The sequence below is a fragment of the Semicossyphus pulcher genome, unplaced genomic scaffold (genome assembly GCF_022749685.1).
Source record: "Semicossyphus pulcher isolate SPU_LCO1_2020_fin unplaced genomic scaffold, fSemPul1.0.p SCAF_8, whole genome shotgun sequence".
NCBI lineage: Eukaryota > Metazoa > Chordata > Actinopteri > Labriformes > Labridae > Semicossyphus > Semicossyphus pulcher.
Window position 1 is genome coordinate 12,747,285 of NW_027211759.1, and position 19,023 is coordinate 12,766,307.

At 42.0% G+C, this 19,023-nt stretch overlaps 1 protein-coding gene across 2 annotated transcripts; it reads left to right on the forward strand.

The window, feature by feature from the left end:
* Positions 1–175: 175 nt before the first annotated feature.
* Positions 176–18,554, forward strand: dapk2b (death-associated protein kinase 2b). Of its 2 annotated transcripts, XM_069686526.1 has the most exons (12): positions 176–285; positions 864–1,021; positions 8,235–8,456; positions 10,466–10,604; positions 12,203–12,332; positions 12,435–12,483; positions 12,577–12,603; positions 12,700–12,852; positions 13,859–13,904; positions 16,779–16,868; positions 16,973–17,053; positions 17,670–18,554. In XM_069686526.1, the coding sequence occupies exons 2-12, from the start codon at positions 945–947 to the stop codon at positions 17,751–17,753; spliced, it is 1,098 nt and encodes a 365-aa protein (XP_069542627.1). In that variant the 5' UTR covers positions 176–285; positions 864–944; the 3' UTR covers positions 17,754–18,554. The 2 variants fall into 2 exon arrangements, with proteins under 2 accessions (XP_069542627.1, XP_069542628.1); XM_069686527.1 differs by lacking the exons at positions 16,779–16,868; positions 16,973–17,053; positions 17,670–18,554 and adding an exon at positions 14,589–16,768.
* The last annotated feature ends 469 nt before the right edge of the window (positions 18,555–19,023 follow it).

The window sequence follows — 19,023 nt, forward strand, 5'->3', positions numbered from 1 at the left end:
ATAAAAGCTCGCGGTGGTAATCCCTGCTCAGAATAAACACCAGACATGCCAGTCATCTTTATTGATAGCCTGTCGCTCTCATGCTGCAGTTTCATAATAGAGCCATCAGGGGGAGGGACTTCTGCTGACACAAAAGCCTCATGGTGCTGCCACAAGTGTCAGAAAACAACAGAGACGCTACAGGAGCAGCATTGAGTCAGAGCCGGAGACATGAGGAGAGCAGACAGAGTGTAGGGGACGTGGGAACTGATGCAAGTTTATCGTCGGCTCTGCGTCTGACAGAAGGTAAGGCAGAAGGTTCGGATGCAGTTTGTGGAGCCACTTTATGAGTGTAACATGAAACTTAGCCAGATAGGAAGTTTGAGGTTAATCTGTTGGTGGTTTGCGCATTTAAATGTACTCAAGTGTTCACTATTTTACTGTTTATCCAATTTATCCACATGCGGGTTTTTATAGCAGTAACATTTTTTTAATAGTTGCAAAGCATATGTTGCTGCACATTTCAGCCCTTTTACAAGAGGAAACGTTTCACAGTCAGAGCAAATTTCTTTCTTAATTACCCAAAATGCTCTTTTTCTTTTGTTAAGTAATCCTGCTGGAATCAAACACTCTGTTCAACTGCTCAGCTTGGAACAGCTGTACGACTTGTTCCTAAATGTAATCCAATAATCAGTTTTAAGACGAATGAAAAACATTTACTTTTCTCTTTTGTTGGTCACATTGTGGTGTTTAGCCTTTCGCAACAGGTAGGTGAAAGAAGGTACATCTCTGATATGGAATGCTTTACAGCAAGCTGGAACATGCAGTTCACATTGTCATGACTCCAGTCAGAAATGAGCAGGAACACCTCTTTGTATCTGCAGGGTTGGACTTGTGGAGAGAGGGAAGGAGACGGCTGGAAGCACGAGCTTTGGCGGTGCACATCCAGGAGATCAATCACATCAATGAAGACACCTGGCATGGCAGGGTTCAAGCAACAGAATGTGGATGATTTCTATGAAATTGGCGAAGCACTAGGAAGGTGAGTGTTTAATGGAGCATGTACCAGAAGATGTTTAACCGCAGCTCAGAGAAAATGATCCTCCTCACTTTGTGTGAGTCAGAGTGTGATTCAGCCCTAGCATTGACACAGTGGTCCTCATGTGTGTTCTTAGGCATGCAAACAGCTGGCCTGTTTAAGCTTGAAATGGGGAGTGTCGCTGTGTTTAAGTAGGCTGAAGTTTACAGTGAGAGATATAGTTTCAAAAGCAAACGCACACGTCAAAGAAAACAAGCTCTGCTTGGGCACGATATGTTCAACCCAGGAAGGAGAATCACATTTGATTTACTGCTTTTGTAAGGGCAGAGTCTGGGTGGTGGATCAAGGTGTTGAAGTTTCATGTTGAGGAGGACTGTGTGCAGTGCTGACATCAAGGAAACGGTGTCCCAGGGGGAAATAAATAAGGGAAGCTGGCAGGGTGCAATATGGATTGAGGAAGCTGCAAATCCATTTTGCATGGAAGGACAGCTTGGGCATGTGCACCACTTGTCAACAGACAGAGAGGGTGTGAAAGGGAAGCGTCTGACCTCTGACCTTTCACCGCTAGTCAAAATATACACTGTGTCGAGGGATTTACTGTACAGCTTCTTTTACACACCCTGACAGGACAAACCGAGGACTGCTGTTGAAATGTGAGCTCCAGCTGCATTAACTGTATGTGACTGGAGAGTTTTGTGTCCAGCATTCACACCTTTATTTTATTTAAGATATTTGCCTTGTGAAATAGTCACAAATAATAATGGGTGCCATTCTTAAATTAAGGCACCGTTTATAACTTCTTAGCAATACTTTATTGGTGGTTAATTAATTATGTACTAATGATTGATAGATCAGCTATAAGCCATTATTTAGAACATTATAATGGCTCGATATTACTTACTTTCTTGAGGGTGAAACATTTAATTTTTTTAGCAATTATAAACTGTATGTTACGAGGAATCACTATCCATAAAGCAGATGATTTTCCAACATTGTAGCTGCCTGATTAATTCAAGAAAAAGCAAGTATAATCCTGGTTAAGTATCAAAGTATTTCTTATTGATGACTTTTTACTTGTCTATAAAGGATAAAGGACATATTGAGGATTTCTTAACTTTAATTAAGCCATTAATTACAACCTGTAAACCCTTAATATAACAAGTTATTTATAAGCCTTAAACTCTTTATCAGACTCCATAAAGAGTGCCTCTTTAGAGAGTTGTACCGTACATGGAAGGTGTGGAAATTCACAATAAACCGAGGTGTGAGCTGGGCTTTGGATATGTTTAGCACCACTGTCATGAGAAACAGAAACTTCATGCGGTTTAGAAGCCGCACTAGAAAGAGGAACAAGCTTTTCAGCCACTGAGTGCCTGAGAATTTTGTCACCACTATCGCAGCTGGCTTCTCTGCATGTGTGTTGGTGTGACAGCTCTGTAGTGTGTTGTGGAGGATGCAGCACACACACCGCCCACGCTCTCTGAGAGCATCATGGGTACTGACCTCTCTGCTATACACCACAGTGGAACTGTTACTCAATCGTCCTCCCAAGAGGGTGGGGAAATTTAATGAGAGGGGCCAAAAACAGATCTGTGTGGAGGATTGAAGATGTTCTGTGCTCTATGGAGCTGTTGAGACATTCATTACTGGAAAGTCAATTCATCATACTGTCCACCTATTGACAGATTGTAATGTCAGGGGGGCCCCACGCAGGTGTACTCAAAGTTTCTTTCCACTACTGACGCAGAGTTTTCAGTAAACCAATCTGTAAAATAACCCTTTACTTGCCATGTGAGGCATTTCCTGACAACAGTCTTGCCATCTGAGTGATGACACTGAAGATGATATACGGCAGGAAGTGTGACAGCGTGAGCCCACAGCTGCCACCGGCCCCCACGCAACACTGGTGGACTGTTACACAAGTGACCGTCAAGGCAAAGGCTGACGAGAAGGACCTCCGCAGATGGTGAACTGTTCAAGCTCTACCTGTCAACAGCAGGTTCTTTCTTGTCCTTTTTTAGTCATAAGTCCCAGGAACTGTTATATTACTATGAGTAAATATCTCCTTTACTAGTCATCACCCAACAACAAAACATCACAGGATGCACGTTTGGATAGGAAGTGCCATTGTCTTTACTCGCCTGAAAAGGCTTGTAAACTTCCTCCTTGTTTTGAAATCTGAACGTGCTGCGCTTACATCAAAGTGAATATGAATCCTACTGGCTTGACAGGTTAGTACAAAGGGCTGTGGGGGTGTTTAGCCTTGCTAGCTGCATAGCTCTGTAGATGGTGATGCTGGGCCTCCAGTTTGGTCAGAATGTACAAATGTAAATACATTCATGTTCCACTGAGGATGAATCCAACTGACTTGGTGTCCTCCAAATTTTCCACTAGAGCCACCATACTGTCGACAATTTAGGTTTCTACAAATATCGGAAGGATTGCCCTCAAATTTGGAATACACATTTTATGTCCACCTCTGGATCATGTGTATTAATTTTAGTAAAACACATAATCTCGAAGATCTCAGTTTAGTTCTGTTGTTATTGTGTGAGCACACTTCCCAGATAACCAGACAGTGTTCATGTGTGACGCCCACGGTTGACTCCAGTTGTTCCAATACTCTTTCCTTTTTAGACTGTTTGCCTTCATCTGAGCGTCCAATTTGTTTCTTTTTCTTTGGATTTTCACTTATTTTTGAAGTTGTATCTGTAGTCATCAATCTTTTATTTGTTTGTTCAGCCATAGTAGATTACTGTTTACTCGCAACACTTACTACACCGCTTAGTTCCGCCTACCCTCTCTGGCAGACCAACCACTGCTAGCTGATGGAGAACGCGTCACTAACTGGGCGCCGCTTGTGCTTTTTTCCACGAAAGTCGTAACAAACTCTTTGAGATTATTACTTTAGCATTTATGTAGTGCCACCATCAGGTTTAATCAGGCATAACTGTACTTCATATTCAGTATTAATTAGTGTATGCTAAACTAAGATGGTCAAAAAAGGTAACCATCATATTTGCTAAACTTCAAGTAATACGCAGCAGTTAATATTGTCATTAAAAGCATGTTAGGATGCTAAAGTTAGCACTTAGCTAAAAGCACCACTGTCCCTGAGAACAGCCTCACAGAACTGCTAGTGTGGCTGTCGACTCTTGTCATTTAATTCCTTAAATTTGTAGTTCCATCATAATGCACAAACACTATAAAGGTCACATTACAGCCACAGGAGTGCCTGTGGCTCAGTGGCTCAGTGGTACAGTTGGCCGTCTCAGTCGGAAGGTTGGTGGTTCGATCCCCGACTGCTGCAGTCTACATGTTGAAGTGTCCTTGTGCAAGAAATCCGAAATCCTAACACACTGAACCCCAAATTGCTCCGGGTAGCTTGGCCATCGGGTGTGAACGTGATTAGTACTGTTGGGCACTTTACGTAGTCGCCTCTGTCATCATTGTGTGAGAGGGTGAATGTGACATGTTGTGTAAAAGTACTATGAGTGGTCGTAAGACTAGAAAAACGCTATATAAGTACAGTCCATTTACCATCATATAATACTAGTGTGTCTCTGGGCTCTGTTATATTTGGAATTTCTTTAAATACTATGCAAATGTGTGCAGAAGGAAATGAATTGGAGACTTCAGTTTGCAGAAGTGTGTTGTCTGTGGACAGGATGCAGGGAGATGCATAAATAAGGCTGAGGCCTTCACACGCTCAAAGTGTCGAAGTGAGAAGAGCCGACAGTCGCGCGGCAGATAGGCGTTAAAGATGAAGACAGTAAAGTGCTAGAATTTCTCCAGAGGGATTTACTGTACGTGAAGTATCTATATCTCGGACAGTAGGCATGCATGCACAAGGAGCAGGGCAAGAATGCGCGTAGTCGGCTCTGAGGAACCGACATTCCTGCTGTTCAGCGGTTGAAAAATGTGTTTATTCAGTGCAGCCTCACAGAGGGAACTCCATGTTGACCTGTTGGATGTTCCCAGAGTTCCAGTTTGACAGAGGTCATGCCACTTCTGTCAGGAGACACCCTGCTTCCAAACTTTGCTGATGTTGGACCCCTTCAAACCTGAATCTAGAGAACACTTTATGGGCATGCATTAAAGATTTTTTATAATTAAAGCAAATAAAATAGCTGGAGTCAGGAGTTACATTTCCTGCAGAGAGGAGTCATATTTTAGAGGGTTGAGCTGTTCCTTCTTCACATTCGATTTACAGATGCTCTGGGCGATAAGGGACCGGGCTTGGTCAGTGCTTTGTCATGCCGTCCCAGAGGGTTTTTCACTTGAGAAATGCGTTTAGAAACTGGGCCGGCGCCACTTGTCCGAGCATTCCTCCAACCTTGGCTGTGGATAATGACCTTCAGCTGTTGAAAGTGGAAACTCAGCAGGGAGATGGTTCTTTCAGCCCCACTGGCCCGGCTTAGAACTAAGACAAGCGGCACGCCCGGCCCGTTGTGGAATACCACTCCCAGCATCACTGCTCTCTCTGACATGACTCTACACTTCATAAGACTAAAGTAAAGCCCTTGCACTGACATTTGTGGTGTGCGCACTCTCACATTCGGGCTACAGCTCTTACCGCGAGGGGTTTTTCTGTTCAGTCTTGTTTTACAGGCAAATCAAGGACACTGTTGTTGCTCCTGCCAGGCTCCCCTGAGGGTACTTGATGCACGTTTTTGCGAGAGGAATTCATTGAGTGATTTCCCCTCCTCTACAGTTCACACATTATCGTACTCATCTGTAACAGGGTCAGCCTTTGAGGGATGTCTCAGGGGTGGAAATGTCCTGTGAAGAGAACAGATAGAGGGAGCATGTTAGATTCCAGCCACCATGTTTTCATTTCTTCCTTGGCGGCATGTATGTGCGACTCTTTGAAGACCGGAGTTACGATTATACAACCCAGACATGTTCCCACCAAAATGTGATCTCATCATTGTTTTTGTAACCCTCATGAAATAAATTGGCTTAACGATAACTTGGAATGATACAAGTTGTGCAAAAAGATTCCTTATGATCAGAAACATCTGTGTAATTTAAAGAAATCCAGTACAGGTGCAACTTATACTGCTGAATGTGTGTGAAGCATGTAATCTTTGGGACCATGACTGCCTGCACTCCATTACATAATAATGGAAGTTCAACCAAACATTTTGTCCCGCCAGTGCGAGAGTCATTAAAGACCTGAGCCTGCATGGTGAAAGTTCACCTCAGTTTTGTTGTTTTTGAGTGACGCAACTTAGCTAACTGTCTCCAGTGGAGCTGCTTTGTGATGTGATTGTAGAGCTGTGTAAGCAGAGGACAGGGTGTGTCTCAAAGAGAGCAAACGGGCTCAGCAATCCCTCCTCTAATGTAATTAAAGGGACAGTTCGCCGATTTTCAACCTCAGTCCTATCATGCTGTTATGGGGAGCTAATGCCATTATGGTAGGGAAAATATGCAGTTTGTCTCTGTGCCTTTGGAGGGCGATATCCGCCTCTCCAATGGGCCCTGGAAAACCTCCAGCTGACTACGTATAATGCGACAGGTTTGAAATGTAGACTGTAGACCTGACGATTTTTAAGACAATCCACCGGTTTATTCTCGTTGTATTTTGGATTCTGTACCGCTCTGAGCCGTTGCCTGCAGCGAAACAGTAGTATTTCACTCCAGCGTCTCTCGCTAGGCCGTTCCTTTCGGAGGGAGTAGCGCAATGCACCCTGGGGGTTGTAGGAATGTAGAATGGGCGAAACCACGAGCTGTTTGTACAACTTTCTCCACAGCTATGGCGCCAATTTCCAATATTATTGCTTCTATCGATTACAGAGAACACCAGCTTTGACTGACAGTGGCTTTTTCCAGGGGAGAACTGCTCCCTTAAGTAGAGGTTTAAGAGTTAGAAGGGTTACTTAAAACTACAAATACCATTAGCTCTGTTTTTAATCCATGTAAACTGCTGAAGCACAGTGTGCATATATGTATATGGACAGCCTTAATCCAGCAGCTCCTCCCAGCAATCCTCCTGTCCGCTCTATTCTTCTCAATCCACTTTATTGCCCTTCTGTCCAGCAGCGGCAGAGAGGAGGCAGGTAGAGAACAAGCCTCTGGGCCAGGCTATTCTTAGCCCACTAGACACAGTGATGATAGTGGACACAGACTGGACAGCTTCTCACAGCCACCCTGGAATCTCTGTGTGGACAGTTATGTCCCAAACATATGAAATGCCTGCCAGTTATTATCTCTTTCCTCTCTGTGTCTTCTTCACACTGTCTAAAAATACTATGCGAGTATGTTGCACTGGAGGAGCTGCAAAGTAAACTCTGCTGTCTGCAGACTTTAATGTTTTATACAATCATTCTCCGCTCTATTGACTGACTGTTCCTCTTCTCTGTGTTCATCTTCCCCACTCAGAGAGTCTTTGCCAGCACTGCCAACACACACACGCCCTCTTGTCTTTCTGCGGCCCGTTAATGAGGGATGGCTGACTAAGAGGCTTGTTTCAGAGTCTGAATGTAAAGAGTTGGCAGGTCAACCCACACCAGCAGGAAGTGTGTAAAGTAGCAGGAGTGGCAGCAAGGTTTTAAATGTGAGATTACAAGTGCTGGTGCGATAATAAAGCCATGAAGACTCTGCACATGTACTTAAGTGGGCAACAGTGCTGGGAAATGTTTTCACACTTCTCATTCAGTCTGTCAGTGGGTCAATTGTGAGTGAAATGACAATGCAGTTATGTTTAGGGAGAGTAAACCCTGTCTTTTAAGATGAAATTCCTCCATTGGATTAATATTTCCAAAGATTTAAACACATAAACTGGATAGCATAACCATTTATCAAACTGGCTATATCATGCAACACAAGAGCCTTGTAAAAAGTGGAACAATAATCCACTGAGAGATGGTCTCCAAGCCACACCTCTGTTGTGAAATATTCAGAGTTTTGGGATTTTTTCAGAGGACTGATGCATCGAGGATGGCTCGAAATTTGGCAGGAAGTTTGCTGGAGTGGGAGGCTAACAGCTCTGTCCGCACATCTGATTGTTCTCTGTCTGCGGGGAAAACAGGAAGTGCAAGACTTCACATCAATATATCATCTGGTTTCGACACAAGGCTTCCTCCCTGACATCTTTCTTCACCCCTAGTGATATCCTGTTAATTGTGAAGAGCTTAATTAGAATTGTTTAAAATCTACAGTACACACACATGAGGAGAACTAAACTTTAAAACCTTTTCTTTTCTGTCTGCAGTGGGCAGTTTGCAATCGTCAAACGCTGTGTAGAGAAGAGTACGGGCGTCGAATATGCGGCCAAGTTCATCAAGAAGCGGCAGAGTCGGGCCAGCAGACGTGGCGTGAGGAGGGAGGAGATCGAAAGGGAGGTGGACATCCTGCAGCAGATCCAGCATCCCAACGTTATAGCGCTGCATGACGTGTTTGAGAACCGCACAGATGTGGTGCTTATCCTCGAACTGTGAGTCACTGCATGAGTTAACAAAATATCAGAACATCCGCACAGTTTAAAGTTTGTTCAAGCCTGTGCGTGGACTGTTTGTTGAACCTGTGTTTGCTGAAAACGTTTAGCCAGGGTCATGTGTGCCAGACAGAATCAAACATCTCTCACACAGTCAGCAAGGCTTGTGTTGAAAATGGGGCCTCGTCTTGGGTCCAGCGAGCGCCTGGGAACATGGAGGGAACAATTAGGTCTAAAAAAAGCTCCCAACAAATAACTGTCTGAACAGTGTTGTTGGATGCAGGATCACACACTGTGCATTAGTCAGTCCATAATGTTTTCTTTGTGTAAATATAAAAGAACATTCTCATGGCTGCATCGATGATATAATGTGTTGGCTGTGTTCCCTGTTGTATTTGTAGGTAATCTGATGAATTGCTATTATTTCACCGCTTGGTTAATGAGCAACTGAAAAAACACATTATATAACCTATTAGCCGCTGTCAGACAGCAGCTAATGCAAGCGTTGACCCACTTCCTAGCTAATATTTTGTTAGCTAGGAATTAACATTCATTCACTAATTGACATTAAGATTGCTAGGAATTTATTCCGATCCTATTGCATTGTGTCACCTTACCAATTAGCTTTCTGCTACTTCCTAGCTAATGGTAATATTGTTAATAGCTGAAGTGGCTGAATGCTAATGTTAGCTGTTGTCTGTTGGCAGCTAAAGGGTTGTCAAACATTGTTGTTTGATATATGGAAGGATTTCTCTCCAGATTTTAACTATAATAATTAATAAATGTAGCATGATAACGATTTGATTGTTACCCTGAATATGACTTACAACCTGGAACACAGCAGTAACCTTATAACAAGACAAAACCAAGACTTTAAAGCTCCTGTGAGGAGTTTTTCACTGGTTATGAAACAGACTGAAGTTAATTCTGATGATTCTATTTAACCTACAAAAGCAAACTAGACCATCAGCAACAAGATTGATTATTTCCATATAGTTATTTTTAATGCCTGAAACTGCTGGCGGGGGGTAGGTGTCAGACGAAGCGATTAACAGCACGCTGCCTTTGTTGTTGAACCTTTTTCCAGGGCAAAAGTTTAAAGTGAGAGATACATAAGACCGTTAAAGAAAGAAGATTTTTTGTCAAAAACATGTACGGGACAAAATCAGCAGAGATAAGAGGTACGGCTTTGTCCACAGGGGGCGCCAAAATCCACACAAACTGAAAGATCCTCACAGGAGCTTTAAAGGACAGAGACCGAGTCAAGACCGAGACCATATACGTGTATATCAATGAAAAATCATCACGAGTGTGAACAAGATACAAGGGTTTTCTCTTTTTCTAATTTAAGTTTGCCTTTAAATAAATGTATCAGCAACAAACAAAGTCTGACCACTTCCATGTGTTTCCTCCTGCATGTTGTTTTACAGATAAATACCTTATGGTTTTGGAAACCAAACTTAATGACTGAGGATATTGCGGACATCTCTGGTCAGACACATACACACAGCCACTCCTCATGCTGTCTCCATCCACTCCCACTTGTGTTAAGGGTGTCGGGAAGGCTGCGACTGTTACTGTGGAAAGAAAACAAACTATAAATGAATTTAAGTTATTGGTTGCATTTGGAGAGGGACGTTTTCCTGCTAATCTTGACCAGTCTTGATTAAAAACCTGGAGTCCCGATGTCCGAGACTGAAACAAGACCGCGGCTGTATCAATATGATCACTAGACTTCTAGCTGGTTCTGACTTTTCAGCAGCTTTTTATGAATTTTAATGTGAAAAGGTCGAGAACAACAGAGTGACTCATAAGTACACAGACTGAGTCATAACACACTTAAATTGTTACCACAAACAAACGTATCTAAGGCATCCTGCACCGGTGCATTCAAATCCTAAGAGCTCACTTGAGATAATGTTAAAGAGAGCCCTCACTCCTGATAATCTGAGCCCACAGGAAGAGTCTCTAAGTGTGTGTGTGTGTGTGTGTGTGTGTGTGTGTTACAGGGTGTCCGGAGGAGAGCTGTTCGATTTCTTGGCTCAGAAGGAGTCTCTCAGTGAAGAGGAGGCCACTCAGTTTATCAAACAGATCTTAGATGGAGTCCAGTACCTCCACTCCAAGAGAATCACACATTTTGATCTGAAGGTACGAAACACTCCGTCTATTCACTGTATGTAAATCTAAATTTGTCTTGTGATGAGGATGAAATATCCAGAGCTGCATGTACATTGAAAGTCGAGCAGTTCTTTAATGTCAAATATATATAGCAGGTGTCTAATGTACGTGCCGCTAGAGTCAGAAGCACACATCCTTCCTGTTTTCTGTGGCAGAGATCCAGACTCTACAGACACCACAAGGTTATCTCCACACTTTCAGAGAGCAGTGTCGCCCACGCTGCTCTCTCAAAGTCACTGTCCTGTTTTTCTGCAGCTCCTCACACTTACTAACTTTTGTTTGGCTATTAGGGAGAAAGGACATCCAATGAAGGGCTCAATTCAAACCTGCCTGAAGGCTTGACCATCGGTTCACAATGACAGATCTGTGCACTAAATTGAGCTGAATGTTTTCTGTGAGGAAAATGTGACTGTCTATCAGAGCTGCAGACTTGTGACTTTTAGACTATACTGATTTGACCAGAACCTCTTAAGCTCAGGAATGAACACATTTTCTATCCATACAAAAACATTTTAAAGTGAAAAGTTGCTGTTTTACAAGGAGATATGTGCTAACCTATTTCCTAGCTAGTTTTTGGTTTGTAGCAGTAACTTCCTGTCGTCTACCAAGACACAGTGTTCCACATAACGCCTGTACAACACTAATTAGGTCATTTTTAAGATGTTGACTTACTGAGGCACACAATTATTATTATTATTATTATTGAGCTTAGCATAACGTTTGAGGTGCTAAAGATTTAGCTACTTCTGGATAAAGTCTAGGCTAGCATTTTCGCTAAGCTAAATAAATTAACTGGCTGCTAGCAGGAGCTTATTCAGCAGTCTTTGGCGGCACCTATGGCAATAAACGGTAATTGCGGGAGCACACTTCCCAGATATCCAGACAGTGTTGCATGTGTGACGTCCACGGTTGGCTCCGGTTGTAACTCTTGATTTTCCTCGCTGACGGTCGCTTTCCTTTTCAGACTGTTTGCCTTCATCTGAGCGTCAAATTTGTTTCTTTTTCTTTGTATTTTTACTTATTTTTGAAGTTGTATCTGTAGTCATCCATCTTTTCTTTGTTTGTTCAGCCATAGTAGATTACTGTTTACTCGCAACTCACTTCCAGAGACCGGAAAAGCAGCCATTTAGCTCCGCCTACCCTCCCTGGCAGACCAACCACTGCTGGGTGATGGAAAACACGTGACTAACTGGGCGCCGCTTGTGATTTTTTGTTGCCACAGACACCCAGTCTGTAATACTGCAAATGCAAAGGCTTTCATCAGTGGGCCATAGGCTCAATCACCATTGTGTTACCTCATTCGGTGATAAATAGTGACTTAACAGACATTTATTTAAATGAGAATCTTCAAGATTATCACTTTTATGAAAGAAAATTCCAATATGTTAATTTTCATATTAACATATGACTGTAATTTTTGTGGTGTTTTTCTTTAATGCTTACACAAAAGGCGACTTTCACCAGGTAACTTTCTCCGCTCAGAATTATTAATGTCCCGCTCAGTCTTTGTATTAGAAAAAAACCTGCTGACAAATATGCCTCTCTGTTTTGTTCTCTTTGCGCCTCAGCCTGAAAATATCATGCTGCTGGACAGAAACAATCCTCTGCCTCGCATCAAACTCATAGACTTTGGACTGGCACACCAATTAGAAGCTGGGTCGGATTTCAAAAATATTTTTGGAACCCCTGAGTTTGTTGGTAAGTGTTTTTATATCAGACAAAGTGGGACATTTTTTAAGGAGGTCTGGTGTTTGGTCTGGCTCTGTTTGTGATGCAGGAGTGTGTTCTGTCTATTTTCAGCTCCAGAGATAGTCAACTATGAGCCACTGGGATTGGAGGCAGACATGTGGTAAGAGCCTTTAATTGCCTGTGACTCTGCTGCCTTCCATACAGCAGGCTTCAGTGCTTAACTCTGGATTAACCTTTTGCTGTTTTTTCACAGGAGCATCGGCGTCATCACATATATACTGTAAGTTGAAATGATTTGCGATTATGAGCAGGAATCTTAATGAGCCTGAAGCGATCATCGAGGAGAGTCTAAGTGAGTGTTTGAATGTTGTTTCAGTTTGAGCGGGGCGTCACCTTTCCTCGGTGACTCGAAGCAGGAAACGCTGGGAAACATCTCGGCGATGAACTACCAGTTTGACGAGGAGCTCTTTAGCAATACGAGCGAGCTGGCCAAGAGCTTCATCAGACAGCTCCTGGAGAAGGACACGAGGTAAAAGGACTGACAAACAACTGAAGGTCAAAGGTCAAGCCTAATATTTCAGAAACAGCCCAGAATTAGAGGCGTCACTAAAATGAAGCTTAAACACATTAAAAAAGAATTAAAGGCCAGCAAATCCCCAGGAATCTAGAGCAAGGATTTATGCACTATTTGGTACACAATCTTAAAGTCCAGCTCCAGTCATGTTTTAAGACATATAAAATGCTCTACATGAAATAATAAATTGTGTCTTATATATTTTTGTTTAATTACCTTCTAAAAATCCTCCCGAGGCATCTCCTTCTTCTCCCTCATTAATCATTCCTGAATCTGCATAGTCCCCGCCCACTATGAAAATTTCCAACCGCCCCCTCCGTTGCGAAAACAAAACAAGTCTCTGTCATCGTTTAGCAGCAACTTGTTGAAACTTAGCTAGCTTGAAATGTAGTAATTAGTAGTAGTAACGTTAACGTTAGTAGTCAGTAGTGAGTTTGCAAAATGACGATAATGGTTGCCATAGGTTTCACATAATGATATGCATAGCGTCGGGATTGGCTCCTTAGGTTTGTGACGTCTCAAACCTGCCAATCTGAAAACGTGTTGTTCAGCCTGTCCTTGGTACACTGCAGTTTAAAAGCAGACAGGCCCAGCTGTGGAGATGACTGCTTATGTTGTCCCTGATATGTCTTGTAGCACATGAAGAACACCACATGGAGATGTTTACAAGGTTAAACACTGGACATTAGGATAGTGGATACGTTATTTATCACGTAAAACTTACTGCCAAAGGCAAAACACTGTGCAATACTCGTCTCTTGCTCTTGTTGCCTAACATGTGTTTCCATTTTAATACACAATTCACAGGAAACTGAATATTCCTGTGAAAGTTAACGCTAGTCTGAATGTATTCCTCAGAGGTTCACATCGTATTGCGTGACTGCACACCAACACGCCTTGTGTCAGATGGAGAACATAGATTATATTTACTCAGCTGCATTTTCTTTTCTTGTCATTCTAGAAAACGGATGACCATACAAGACGCACTCAACCATCACTGGATTAAGGTATGGACAGAACCTATTAGTATTGTAGCATGTTTTTATATGTGAAGCATCTCTTAACAGTTAATGTCAAAGGTCACATACAGATAGACGGATGGTTTCTTATTAAAGGAATATCTATCTTTAAATGTGCCAAAAAAAACACCCACTAACTATATTATATTATATTATACATGTGAGCTTGTTGAAAGCACACTTTGTCACGGTTACTATATATTGTTTCCATGAGCACACCACACCTGCACTTTGTAAATACTTTCACAACCTTGACCCTTTAAGACACTGAACTTTACACACTCTTGTACAGCTGTTTTATGCAGCCTGAAATTGTCATCTTTTCATCAAACTGAAGCTAGATTTCACTAATTGTGCTATAACAACCTGCAATGTTGAAGACGTCTACTCCAACATTAGCTGCTGACCTGCATGTGAATGGTGTTTTTGCTGTGGACTCTTTTTTCATCCTGTTTGGATCCAAGCATGAAGCAGGAAACATAACACACTCAACAGGAATGTCCGTTGTATTTTTGGCGCTCTTACCTGCCATGGCTTTTCGCTGTAGGGTCACACACTAATCCGACAGATCTGCCACATCTGCTGGGATATTCAACGCTGTGTGTGTTTTCAAGATGCAACAATGAGACAGCCTCTCACTCAGTGTCCCCCCCTCCACTCTTCTGTCTGAAGTCCTGTGACCACATGGAAGAGGAAAGCGCTGCACCTGAGGCAGAGAAGAAGGCAGAGCAGCTGAAGACGAAGCGTCTAAAGGAGTACACCATCCAGTCCCACTCCAGTGTGCCCCAGAACAACACGTATGCCAACTTTGAGCGTTTTGCGCATGTAGTGGAGGATGTCAGTCGGATGAAGACGGGGCTGTCAGAGGTGGCAGGAGCCAGGCACACTCTTCAGGGTGACATAGAAGCACTGCTCTCAATCTACAACGACAAGGAGACCTGGTACAAAGAGGAGAGTGAGACCGCGAGGAAGCAGCTGTCTCAGGTCCACTACGAGTTCCGTAAAGTGGAGGCCACGAGGAGGCTGCTGCAGGACGACATGAAGGCTATTGATGTCAGTCTGGAGAGCATCAGTGGGAAGTACACCCAGAGGCAGAGTCAGCTGGACGATCTGAGGCAGGAGCTGAACTCTGAGCTGCAGTGGCTGCAGGAGGTGATGAGCTCTCTGCATCCAGAGGGGGCCAACGGCAGCCTCCACAGCAGCAGCCTGAATACGGACATGAGGCAGGCATTAAAAGAGCTGCTGCATCCGGCCTGCAGGAGGGAACTGTGCCCCGACGCCAAACAGCCGCTCACAGAGTCCGGCTAACAAAGACGAATTAAGACAAATCGTTTATTTTTATCATCTTTAAAAATCTTAAAATGTACGACAGTTTGGGTTCAACACATTGATTATTTCTGCAACACAAACTTTTGAATGTAGAGCTGCGTAGTCTTTACTTTTTCTTTATTTCAATGTTTTCTTCTTTGATCTCTTTATCGCAGTAGGATACCTTTTTGTAAAGTAAAGTGGGAGTTGATCTGGGAAGCTGCTTATTAGCTCTCTTACCTGGAGTTACACTGATTACACTTATATGCCTTAACAAAGCTACAGGTGGGACACAGTTAGCTTAGCTTAGCACAGAGACTTGAAATAGGGAAAAACCACTATCCTAACCCAATCCTAATGCTTAGAGAAAGGACTAAGTAATCTTTTATATCTTACTTGTCTAAGCTGCACAAAAACTGCAGCGTAAACTGTTAAGTTGTGGTTTTACAGGGGCAGCGAGTGACAACAACACTTTGTGAAGCCGTTGCTTCAGCACATAACTGCCACGGGAAATGACAACTCACATTTAACCTATGAGAGTAGTGTCAATCTTCTCATCCAAAAAAGAAAGTATTTCCTAAAATGTCAAACTTTTCCTTAATTACATTGACAATAACATTATTGCACAATAGTAGAAATATTCTTAAAGCGAAGCAATAGTCATAAACCAGTGTATAGGATTTAGTGGCGTCTTGCAGTGAGGTTGCAGATTGTAATGAAGTGATACTGACTTCCCTCACACAAAGGGGTCATATTAAGGTGATGAAAACACTTAGGTTCTAATTGACTAGTTATCATACACTAATGAAAACACAATAATGAATATTTAAGCCATCTCAGACAGAAGATCCCCTTAAATCCGACACACTGCTCCTTTAACAGAAGAATAAACTAGTATTTTTTGTTTTGCACTGTTGTTTGTTTAAACTGGTTTAAAAGCTTTTCATTTTGACATCAATGATATTGAAGGTGAATATTGATTATGAATGTATTTACTGTGCTCTGGTCAGAGGATGACACAGGGTCAAGCAGTATTTCTTTTTAATGGAATGTATCAGAAGTTCACTTTTTTGATTGATTTATTTTCTTATTCCATGCTGTTTATTTTAGATTGTAAATTGATGTTTTGTTGTTGTTTACAATGGTTAGCCCTTTGTAAAGTTACATAATGTAGTCATATATTGTTAAGATATTTTTTGTAGATTCAAAAGTGCACTTTTGCTAAATGTATTTATTTTTTTTATTTCTTTCTTGGTGAGGTGCTTTAAGCTGACAGGAAAAAACATCTCTGATAAGATCACAGTTATTAAGTATCACTTCCTTTTCAGTGTTTTCAGTTCACAAGAGAAATACACACCAATGCACACGTTTCATTGTTGTCTAAACACTGAAATAAATGTTCAACATTAGTTTGTCATCTGAATTTTGTGTTGCTCCTCAGATTACTGACTCAAAATGAGACCAGGTCCTTAGCATAGTGTTTTGAACTTTTCTTAAAATTTGATATAAAAAGATACCTCCTCTGCTACTTCATCCCTTGTTGTGTTTCTGCAGCCTCTGAATACCAGACAGGCCATGGTGAAGAGGCTGTCCGTGGTCAACCTGGAGAACTTTAGGAGACAGTACGCCAGACGCAGGTGGAAGGTAAAGAACTGTTTATGGAGTTAGTTAGATGATTTCCTAAAAGAAATATATTTAAAAAATTGCTCAACTGTTTTTAACTTTCATTCTGTTTGATTGCTCAACAGCTGTCATTCAGAATTGTTGCTCTGTGCAACCACTTAACACGGATCATGAAGAAGAACCACAAGCTGCCTGAGCAGGAGGGGGTAAGAACTCTACTGTTGTAGAGCTAACAGCAATGGCCCAGTCTGGATTTAAAGCATTTGTGTGACATGTTAGGAGTTTTTCATATCTGCTTTTTTTTGGTGAGAGTTAGTTGAGAAGATTGAAGGAACTCTCATGTCATGACGGTGAATATGAAGCTACAGCCAGCAGTCCTTTAGCCTTGCTTGAACCAGCTGGCCTGGCTCTGTCCAAAGGTTAGGCAATCAGGGCTAAACTAAATAAAATGTAACTTCTCAGTTGTTTGATCCGTACTAAAATAGAGGTGTAAAAGGAAAAAATGTGGATGTGTAAATGGAAGACGATTTTCAGGCAACCAATGCAGACTTCAGGAAATTCCTCTACCTGGCCATGACTTTTCCCACTTCAGTTTTGCACAGGTTAAACAAACTTGATGAGCTTTGGAGCAGCTTTTAAGTGGAATTTGTTACTTGAAGTCTGGCCAGGCGAGTGGTTCTTTTATGCTATGTGAGGCTAACCGACTGCTAGCTAGCTAACATGAGAGCTTTACATCAAAATAAACCTTAAAATTTGAGAGGCCCTATAACTGTCTTCACCTGTCAGCAAACGGACAACTTCACAGCTGTTTCCTTTCTTCAGAGGGATTGTGAAAGCGACAGAGAAGAAGAAGAATTAATCCTCAAGAGGAGGCCGAGGACCAGAAAGAGAAGCAGCACTTCCTGAGAGCAACAGCCAGCGTCAACATGTGTCAGTGAATGATGCAAAACAGTGACTCTGCACCTTTTTGGACACACTATGCATCTGTCACTTGTCATAAAGAATCAGCCACAGTGTGACTGAGTGAGATTTTTCTGTGGTTAAGGCAAAAGCAGCAGATCATCTGCTGTATGTTAGATATCTGCCATATGCTATTTCTTAACTCCCAGCAACCCTTTTCTGGCATGCAAAGACATTTAATTGGATTATTGTTGAGAGGAACTGAGAAGCCGGTGTTAGCACCAACACAAGAACGGAGGCAGCTTCCTCTAATAACTGCAGTCTTAAAAGTCCCTCAGCTGTTGTTTTACGTCCAAGTGATGACAGAGAGTTAAATTTGTTTCTTTTATTGTGCAGGCTGTTTGAGGAGCTATATGAGAGGTGTATTGTCCATAACAAGATGGCAGCAGATCTTCATTACCTTTTGTTTACATGTTGTTCTGCTGAGCAAACAGCAATGTCTGTAAACACACAGTTTACTGTTAACCTCTTCATTTGCCACATTGGAATGATTTACATGAAGCCTTAACTGTAACCGTGAATAAATGTGTTATACATAAACTTATAATGAACTTAACAGGTGTTTTTAAAGCAGTTGTTTTGCCCTGATATATTTTGATGTATTTATGGTGTAAATATACATGCCAAATGTCTTAATCGCAGTTTATCTCAGCTCATTAAAAGGAGCACTCACTGTTTTAAATACACATAAGATTTTTTCTGAACACTTGTATGAACTGTTAATTGAAATGTTGTGTAATAAATGAATGACCATGTATGTTTTCTTTGCTGGTTTCTAAAGTTATATGACTCCCTCACAGTGTAGAAATAGGAATTTGAACTGTAAAAGAGTATAGGCATCCATGAAACCTCAAAGTACATCCAATAACCTATCGCCCTGAACAACCATAATTGCGCCTAACAAATGGGCTCTAAAGGGGAGCTATGCTTTCCTTATTTTCTAATAGACAGGTATATTACGTTATAACCTCGCATTACAGGGGCAGGGACGTGGATTTCACTTCATTACAGGATTTCATTTTAGCAATCACGTATCAGCAGACTGTGGCGTATGCAGGAAAAACAGTCCGTGTGGAGAGCAAAAGCCGGGACTTAATGACATCCCGGCTCCCATAAGTGGATGAACAAATATCTGCATGCTAACAGCTAACAATCCGTTCTAGATCTAAAATTAAACTTGAGATGAATTCCCTGATGCTGTGTCACGAAAGCCGTT

Bases quoted from the DNA above. Each gene is read 5' to 3' on its own strand.
- dapk2b (XM_069686527.1), top strand. From the start codon at position 945: ATGAAGACACCTGGCATGGCAGGGTTCAAGCAACAGAATGTGGATGAT. The intron at 10,605-12,202 runs GTACGAAACACT...TTTGCGCCTCAG, and splicing joins TCACACATTTTGATCTGAAG to CCTGAAAATATCATGCTGCT. The intron at 12,333-12,434 runs GTAAGTGTTTTT...GTCTATTTTCAG, and splicing joins TGGAACCCCTGAGTTTGTTG to CTCCAGAGATAGTCAACTAT.